The sequence below is a fragment of the Corvus cornix genome, chromosome 26 (genome assembly GCF_000738735.6).
Source record: "Corvus cornix cornix isolate S_Up_H32 chromosome 26, ASM73873v5, whole genome shotgun sequence".
NCBI lineage: Eukaryota > Metazoa > Chordata > Aves > Passeriformes > Corvidae > Corvus > Corvus cornix.
The window spans coordinates 1,328,285-1,337,264 of record NC_046354.1 but is presented as its reverse complement, the minus strand read 5'-3'; the positions used below and the strand labels follow the sequence as shown (position 1 = coordinate 1,337,264).

Below are 8,980 nucleotides of genomic sequence, written 5' to 3'. Positions count from 1 at the left end.
CTCTGGTGCTGCTGAGCTCCAGCTGCTGCTGCTTTAATGGGATTAAGTGGAGCTGGCTGAAGAAACCCCTTTTTGCATGCTGGCCAAGGGGTTCTGAGGTCGGAGGGGATGAACTCTTGGTGGCATGCCCTGGGCTGAAGCAGCTCTGCTGAGGACACCCCACAGTGTGCCCGAGCTCCCTGTGCTGGTGCTGCCCAGTGGAGCAGCTCAGTGAGGATTATCTCAAAGACTTGGCACCTCCACACATGAAAACCAAACAATTTCAACATCTGCCTGGGTTGCACTCGGTTTTGTAGAGTTTTGTTCCGTGGGTGGAATAAACTCCTTCCTTCTTGCTCGGGAGGAGTTAATGATTTATGGGTCAACGGGCCAGCTCTGCTTTCTGCAGAATTGGAGCTTCTCGCCATGGGGCCATATCTGAGCGTGTGGGCGTTTCCAAACTCCTCCTTTGGCTGGGGCTGGAGCCCGAGGGGCTGGAGGAGAGCAGTCCCTGTTTCATCCTGCAAGTGCTGGACACGCCGGGGCTCTCCATCTGCTGCCTCCACAGCTCCAGGTAAGACAATTCCCAGCCCTGCAGCTCCGAGTGCTGCTCTTGGGACCTGGGTTGGAGCTTCTGTGCGACTCCAGCAGGCACGAAGGGCAGTAAATGAAACCAGATTAAACCAGGAGGTGTGACAAGGGTCGGAAGAAAGGCAGAGGAGTGAAACAGCCATGGGGAGTGTTTGGTTTAGGGCAGGGAGCAGTGAGGGGGACCCTCATTTCCAGGAGGAAAGCAGGCACGTGGAGCTTTCAGAGCTTTGGGAGGGTTCGGGCTCATGATGTCCCTGGATAACACAGAGAGGGCTCTTACTGATCCCTAGGGGTGCCAGGTGAGTGCAAATTGCCCTTAAATTCCATTTTGTAAAGCAATTTGATTTGTCAGCTTTACTGCTTGACTCAGGTAATACTGTTTGCACAGAACTGATGGAACTTTTTGCTTAGATGCCTCTCTCTCCCTCAGGGTAATTCATTGTTAGGGGACTGAACTGGTGACTCCAGCAGGATTTCATCTGACTAGGAATTTACTTCCAAGAGATTTATTACTAAAGTGTTTTACCCCTAAGTTTCCAGAAAAGAAATTCACCTCCTGCTCCTGCTCCTGCTCCCCTCCTGGGACTGTAGGAAGTGCTCAGGGGTGGAGAAATGAGACCTGGGCAGATGAGCTGTGCTTGCCCTGAGTATAAATACCCCTAAATACCCTTCTGCTGTCTTCACAGACGTTGGCCCAGGAAAAGAATGTGGTAACATCTGTGGGATCTCCAGGCAGGAATAAACATGTCAGCCCTGGAGCTGAGGAGGCAGAGGAATTGTGCTGCTGTCCTTGGGTCACTCCTCACTGCCGCTCTCATTGTGACTGTCCACAGTAAGTGAATGAGTCCATCAGGATAAACGAAGGTCCCCTGAAGGAAAACCTTCTCCAGGGCTTTACAAGACTTGGATCCTTCTCTTTTCCTCATTGCCTTTGCCTTTCAAGGACGCTGTAAATCTCTGTGATCAGAATCCATCTTCCTTTGCCCTTTTTTCCCTTTCTGTGGGAAGCAGATACAAAACTATTTCAGCTGAAAAAGTGCAATAATCTATACTAAATAGGGAGAAGAAATGCTTAATCTGTATTTTGTGTCCAGCCCTCGAATCTGCTGGGTGAGGTGTGAGGAGCGGGACTGGAGGGGGTGAAGCTCCTCCCGATCCCTGCCAGCCACAGCCATCCCCAGCCACAGGCTGCACTTCTCCTCTTTGCTTCTGGCTTTGAGGAGTCTGTGGGCCACTGAGGGTCCTCCCCTGGACCTCCAGAGTGAATCCAGCCTGGAACCCCCCTGCACGTGTCTGATGGGGTCCGTGTCCGCAGGTCGCTGCCCTGCCCCGCCGCGCTCCCCGTCGGCAGAGCCCAAGGAGCAGTTCCAGGGCATTCATCTGTTCCCCTACGGCTACAGGATGGAATTCGTCTGCCGGCCGGGCTTTGTGAGAAATGCTCGCACTGGAAACATCCTGATCTGTGGAGCAAACGGCATGTGGAGTGGGCCAAGTGACATCTGCATAGGTGAGTGTGGTTTGGGTGGGCTTGGTGTCCCTGCTCCCGCGGGAGGGGTCCCTGCCCTCGGGTTGGACAAGATGAGCTTTAAGGTCCCTTCCAACCCAAACCGTTCTGTGGTTCTGTGGCTTTTCTTCTTGTCTGCTGATGCTGTCAGCTCCTTTGGTTGGAGCAGGATCCAAAGGGAGCCCTGGGATGGTGACAATGAGTGACCTGATGGAAAGCACCGGGTTTGTTCCTCGGGGTGCTGGCGGTGATGGCAGGAGCTGCAATCAGCTCTGGTGCTGGCTGTGCTTCACTGCGGACTCAAAGCATGTCCTTCTGCTCAGGCGTTTTGAACTCTTGGGTCTAACAAAGCACTTGACCTGCAGAGGGAGAATCCTTTAGCTGGGAAGAGGCGCTGTCGTGGGTCACTGCAAACCCCAGAGGCAGCAGCTCACGAGGCAGGCCCGGCCAGCATCGTGAATCATGGAATAACTTTGGGTTGGAGGGAAGATCTGGAGGTCTCTGATCCATCCCCTGGCTCAGAACTGGGGGAGTCTTTGGCTTTCCTGCCAAGAAGCTGAGCTGGGAGCTGACTGGAGCCCTGTTGTCCCCAGCCAAGGCGTGCACCTACCCGGGGGAGCCGGCCAACGGCAGACTGGTCCTGGCCGAAAGCTTCGCTTTTGGCTCCAGAGTGAACTTCAGCTGCAACACTGGGTAAGCCAGGAGCACCTGGGCCACAGGGCTTCTTCCCCTCCAGCCATTTTCCCCCAAGTTTTCCCCCTCAAGAGGACAGCCTGTGCTGTCAGAGCCTCCCCCATGGAGGTAATTGCAGACCCTGACTGAAATACCTTCTAAGCTTTCCTTTGGGAGCTTTAAGACTGGCTGTGAGTGTCTTAATCTCCTGCTTTGAGGCAGTTCTTCCCAAACTCAGGTTCACCCTCCTGGCTCTTTCCAAACCATTCCCAAAGTTTCAGTGTCTTTTTGAAGGAAAGACATGAATACTGAGCTCAGAGCTGTGAGCAGTTGATAAAGTAGATGCTTTTCCTTAGGAACGTGTCCTTTTTTTTTTAATTTAAAAAATGCTTTTGTCAAAAGGCAGCGTGTCCTCGAGAAAATGACGCTGCTGGCCAATTTCTGATCTGCTGGAATTCTGACAAAGGAGCCCAAACCTTCCTGGTGGTGATGTCATGGGTAACACTTCAGGACTGAGTTTGTGGAGAAATTCCCTGTCCCCTGTCTCATGCAGGTACAGACTGATTGGACACTCTGAGATTGAATGTGTGGTTAGAAATGGGATTCTTACATGGAACAGAGATATCCCCACCTGTCAGGGTAAGCAGAGTGCCTTAATTATCTATTCTTTCAGCATCTGGGATGTGACTGGGGCTGGATAAAGAAGCTGTTGTGTTGCTCTGGTGAGGATTTCGGTGTCTCAGTGCACGGTGGAGCCTGGAAAGATATTTTTAATCTGTGCTTCCCTTCCTGCAGAAATGTTCATTCACTCTCTGGAAGTGATGCAGCTGCTTTTGAGCCCGGGATATCCCAAACCCCCTCGGTGCCCAGTCCGAGCTCGGGGCTGGTGTGCAGCTCCTCAAGACCTGCCCTTGATTTCTGACCCTTCTGCCACCCCCTGTTTCCACTTTTTTCTGGCCAGATCTTTGGTTTGAAATGAATTAAATTTTTTTCTCTTCTTCTTCCTTTCCATGCTCATCTTCCCTCCTTCCACAGCGATTCCCTGTGCACCCCCTCCAGAGACAGAGAATGGGCAGCACAGTGGGATCGACAAGGATGATTTTGTGTACGGGGAATCTGTCACCTACCGGTGCCACAGCCCCAGGAGGGGGCAGAGACCTTTCTCCCTGGTGGGAGAGGCCTCGATTTTCTGCACAACCAGGGATAACCTGAATGGTGTGTGGAGCGGCCCAGCTCCGGAATGCAAAGGTGAGCTGCTCCCACGTCCCAGCACCAGCCCCTGCACTGCTCCTGCTCTGCTGTTTCCGCCCTTGGAGCCTCCTCTGCTTCGTCCTGCTGCAGTTGAATCACCCATTGCAGATGGGACCCTCTGAGTTTGGTAGCTGTGACAGGAATTAGGGTCTCCCCTCACGGTCACCGCGTCAGCAGGGACGTGGGACTGGGATTTTACTGTGCTCACAGGGCAGGTGATCCATCTCACAGAACACCTGCAAAGAATTCCCAGACCTGCTGGAGTACCTGCTGCTCCCTTCCCCCTGTTCTCTTTATGCTTTGCCTTAAAAGCCGCTGCTGTGACCTGGAGCGAGGTGAACAAACCCACCCCGTCACCCTGCTGGGTGGCCTGGCCGTTTCCAGCCTTTTTGGTGGCAGAAGGCGATGGGGACGTTTTCAACACCCTCATCTCCCCTCTGGAGCCTGACTGCCAATTCCCTGCGTGCTTTCCCTGGCACAGTGGTGACCTGCAAGCAGCCCAGAGTGGAGAACGGGAAGCTGCTGAGCGGGTACCGGCCCGACTACACCTTCGGGGACACGGTGGTGTTCGACTGCGACTTCCGCTACAGCCTCAGCGGCAGCGGTGCCTCCACCTGCAGGGACAGCGACCTCTGGGAGCCCCCCCTGCCCCTCTGCCAGCGCAGTGAGTGTGCAGGGACAGCGGCCCCTGGGACCCACCCCTGCTCGGAGAGTATGGACCTGATTGGAAATTAAACGTTGTTACAGCAGTGAAAATTGCCATGCAGTCCGGAATCACACAGTCATGGAATGGGTGGGGTTGAAAGGGACCTTGGAGCTGATCTTATTCCACCCCTTGCCGTGGGTAGGGACACCTCCCACTGTGCCAGGTTGCTCCAGCCTGGCCTGGGATGCTTCCAGGGATGGGGCGGCCACAGCTTCTCTGGGCATCACCCTCACAGGGAAGAATTTCTTCCCAATATCTGATCTAAACCCAACCTCCTTCTTTTTAAGGCCCTTACCCCTTTTCCTGTCACCCTTGTGAGAAGTCTCTCTTCTGGAGAAGAAAAAAAAAAATAATTATGTCTTCATTTGTCTGCCCTGCATTCCCTCTTTACCCTCCCCGAACTCGGATGGTTCAGTGCATCCCACCATGAAAAATGCGAGCCCATGGTTTTTACCCAAATTCCCTCCATGCCAAGCCCCGTGATGCACCACTGTCCCTAAACTGGTGTCTCACCCCCAGGCAGCTGCGATGACCCCCCCGATGTGAGGAATGCTGTGAAGGCCAGGCTGGCTGGGAACCTGTTCCCTGTGGACACCGTGGTCACCTACGAGTGCCAGCAGGGCTACCAGTTCAGCGCGGGGGAAACCACCCGCAACGTCACCTGCCTGCCGGATTTTGGGTGGAGTGCGGCCCCACCTCCGTGTGAAAGTGAGTGCCCTGTGACCTGCCAGAATGTGGGAAGGAGCTGCACGTGGCGTGGAGACTGCCTGGGGGACAGGGGATGCTCCGGGGGCCCAGCTTGGCCTTTGCTGAGTCTGGAATTCCTTTGATTTATTCCCCAGCCACAGCGTTTTCTTTGCTTTATTTGCCAGCTCTGCTTTCCAGTCCCTTGAGCCTCTGGAAAAATCCGTTTTGGTGTTGAGGGTGCCTTGTTCTACCCAAGGGGAGGGTGCACCACAAACATTCCACCCTCTAGGAAAGCCCAGGGATGGTTTTGGGGCGGATTTAATGTCATGATTTGTCTGTGTCCTACAAGGCATCTGTCCTTGTCTTTACAACAAACCTCCTGTCACCCCGCTGGCCTTGCCACACTTTCACCCTTGCTGATGTTTGGCATTTCCCAGGAATTCTTTGCCCAGATCCACACATCCCAAATGGAAAGCCCATGCACCCATGGCACGTGAAAGAGGTTTATGAGTACGGGGACAGGCTGGAGGTGGAGTGCAGTGAAGGATTTGCTTTCAAGAGCCATGGCAGCAGCATCACCCTCCGCTGTACCCATGACGGCAGCTGGGACCCAGCAGTACCAGAGTGCATTCCAGGTGGGACAGAGTGGAGGGATGATGGGGCTAGAAGCCATGGAGAGTTTTTCCCCACTCTAGGTGGCCCCAGATCTACTTCTCCTGGGTTAACTTGGAATGTACAGGCAGCAAAAATCCCAATGGGCCATTGTATTGCCCCATGGAAAAAGGGCAGGGTTTTGGCAGGGCGGAGCTGGTGTCCGGAGGAGTGCACAGGGTGTGTTGGAAGCTTCTAGAGGCTTGGGAAGTTCCTGAGAAGCCTGGGAGACATTTACCCAGCTGGAAGGGAGTGTGGTTTGTGTTTGGGGCTGCTTTGCTGACACGAGGCTGGGGAGCAGAGGATGTTCCCAACGCATTTTCCCTCCCAGCAGAAAATGCAATAGCATGAATTACTGACACTGCTCCAGCTCCTGACCCAGCAATGGGGCACTACAGCAACATCCACAAAAGCTCAGGAGAACCTTGCCGGGAGGGAAAAACCTGCTCCACCTCCCAGGGCAGCCAGCATTAGAGCATGGACAATTCCCTGTGCTGACCCTTTAGGGTTACAGAGGAGCCTGAGCCCTGCACCTGGGTGATGGTCACTTTTCTTCCCAGAGTTCAGATTTGTTGGGAGCTCTTCTCCACAGAAAGCGTGACTGGAGTCCCATCTGGAAACACACAACATCCTTTATTTTCCGTTATTTCTAGAACCTCATTGCCCAAAGCCTGACATCCCTCATGGGAAAGAGGTTTACAATCGCAGGAGTGGCTACACAGTGGGGGCCCAGGTGAGGCTGGCGTGTGACGAGGGCTACGCCCTCCGGGGCTCGGAGTCCATCACCTGTGGGGCCGATCTGAGCTGGGAGCCTGAGCTGCCCTTTTGTGACAAAGGTACGTGTGATGCACAGGGACAAGGGATCTCCTGCCTCGGTGCTGAGGAGCAGCACCAGTGGGTGATCTGCCTGCAGCACCTGGGGACAGGAGCTGAGCCAGGTGTCCTCTCCCTGGAGGTGGAATCAGAATCATTAAGGTTGGAAAATACCTCCAACATCATCAGGCCCAGGCTTTGACCGAAGGCCACCATGCCCTAACCCACAGCCCCCAGTGCCACATCCATGTGTTTCTTGAACACTTCCAGGAGCAGGGAGTCCACTACTGGAAATATCCCAGTATTTCTGGAGCCCTGAGCTGGTGTAAGAGGCCAGAATCCAGGCAGTAGCTTCTTGTGAATTTGCCTCACACCAACCACGAAGGGAACTTTGTACTGGGTGCCCAGAAATGATTTTGATTCTCACCTGAAGATGATAACTGCACATTTCTTTCCTTATCACCTCCCTTTATTCTGCAGTCTGTGAGCCGCCTCCACAAATCTCCTTCGGGCAGCACTCTGGCAGAAGGGACAGGGTGTTCCCCTACGGCACCAACGTGACCTACAAATGTGCAGAGGGGCTGTCCCTCGTGGGGGACGAGTCCATCTACTGCACCTCGGACGATGGGAAGAACCTGGCGTGGAGTGGACCTGCCCCGGAGTGCAGGGGTGAGTGTGGGATCAGGTTAAGCCCTGCTCCAGGAGCTCCAAACCCGGAGTGGATGATCCAGTGTGGCTCCCGTGTGACACCAGGACGCCTCAGGGTGTCCTCGAGGGCTGCTGCAGGTGGCTGAGGGTCAGCTATTGCATTTGAGTACAAAGCTGCTGCAGAGAGCGGCAGCAGGAGCAGCTCTGCCCCAGTTCCTCTGTCCCCAGACCCCACTCCCAGCTCTGCTCTGTCCCGCAGTGGTTCGGTGCCCCAGGCCCGTGGTGGAGAGGGGAAGGATGACCCCGCAGAGGTTCACCTTTCCCTACGGGCTGCTCCTGCACTTCTCCTGTGACGAGGGCTTCAGGCTGCGCGGCGCTGCCCAGAGCCGCTGCCGGGCCGATGGCACCTGGGAACCCTCCCGTGCCCACCTGCCAGCCAGGTGAGTGCCAGCCCCGCCTGCACAGCCCGGGGGCTGCTCTGCTGGCTCACAGGGGGAGTTTGCAGGGTGTTTCCTCCTCCATCTCCTCCCATTATTTGACTTTTTGTGTGCATTTCCCCTTTCAGTTCAGTGCCCCAGGCTCCCAAGGCAGGAGGATGCTGTGGTTCACTTCAACAAGCTCTGGTATGAGGTGAATGAAACCGTGTCCTTCACCTGCAAACGTGATGGGCATTTAGGGACACTTTCAAAAACCACCTGCTCAGCTGATGGCACCTGGACACCACCCCCCACATGTGTAAGTACCACCAGCTGCCCCATTTTTCCTGTTTCTTGCCCCATTTACAGCCTGGAATAGCTTTGCTCCAGCTTCACGGGGGCGGTTGCTTTGTCACCCTGCACTGGAGTCTCACCCTGCCTTTGCTTTTGTTCTTTTGAAGAAGAAGCATAATACCTGTGAGAGGATTCTGCAAAACAAAGCAGCTTTCCAGTGTGGGATCCCTCTGTCAGACCTGAAAACGCTGCTGGAAGTCCAGAAGCTCTACCTGGAGATCCAGAAACTTGAAAAGGAGCTAAAAATCCCCACCTACAGCTGACTGGTGGCACTGGGATTGTAAGAACCATTCCCTGGGTGTTGAATCATGATCTAACTGCGGATTTTTTATTACTTTGTAATTTGTGCTAATGCTAAAGCAGCCAGGACAGAATTTAGCAATTGGCCACAGATCTGGTCACACGAGGAGTCAAAGTGACTTGTGAGTCACCTTTCAGAGCTCACCAGGTTAAGTTTGTAGATCACCTCATGCCTTTTAAAGCTTCACATTTAGATCTGTTTGCTGCACTGGCAGTGCACAGCTGGGAAGGAACTGAGTGGAAGGAGAATTTTTGTGGTACAAACAGGAACGTGGTGACAGCCACTCACCTCCCAGCTGCTGCACCTCTCCAGTCTCTCCCAGTGCTGCCCAGTTCACCCACGCTGCACTCACTAGTGAGAACAACCCCTGCACTGCCCAGTTACTTTTCTCGTGGCCAAGAAAACCT

At 54.3% G+C, this 8,980-nt stretch overlaps 1 protein-coding gene across 1 annotated transcript in view; it reads left to right on the top strand.

The window, feature by feature from the left end:
• The first annotated feature begins 410 nt into the window (after nucleotides 1–410).
• LOC104692504 overlaps nucleotides 411–8,980 on the top strand; it is a 59,478-nt gene continuing 50,908 nt past the window's right edge. The window contains 12 exon segments of the mRNA XM_039565552.1: nucleotides 411–553; nucleotides 1,257–1,402; nucleotides 1,886–2,077; nucleotides 2,668–2,767; nucleotides 3,300–3,385; nucleotides 3,782–3,994; nucleotides 4,479–4,661; nucleotides 5,223–5,411; nucleotides 5,828–6,025; nucleotides 6,695–6,877; nucleotides 7,335–7,523; nucleotides 7,762–7,942. Coding sequence (XP_039421486.1) covers nucleotides 1,315–1,402; nucleotides 1,886–2,077; nucleotides 2,668–2,767; nucleotides 3,300–3,385; nucleotides 3,782–3,994; nucleotides 4,479–4,661; nucleotides 5,223–5,411; nucleotides 5,828–6,025; nucleotides 6,695–6,877; nucleotides 7,335–7,523; nucleotides 7,762–7,942 — 1,802 coding nt within the window. The 5' untranslated portion in view covers nucleotides 411–553; nucleotides 1,257–1,314.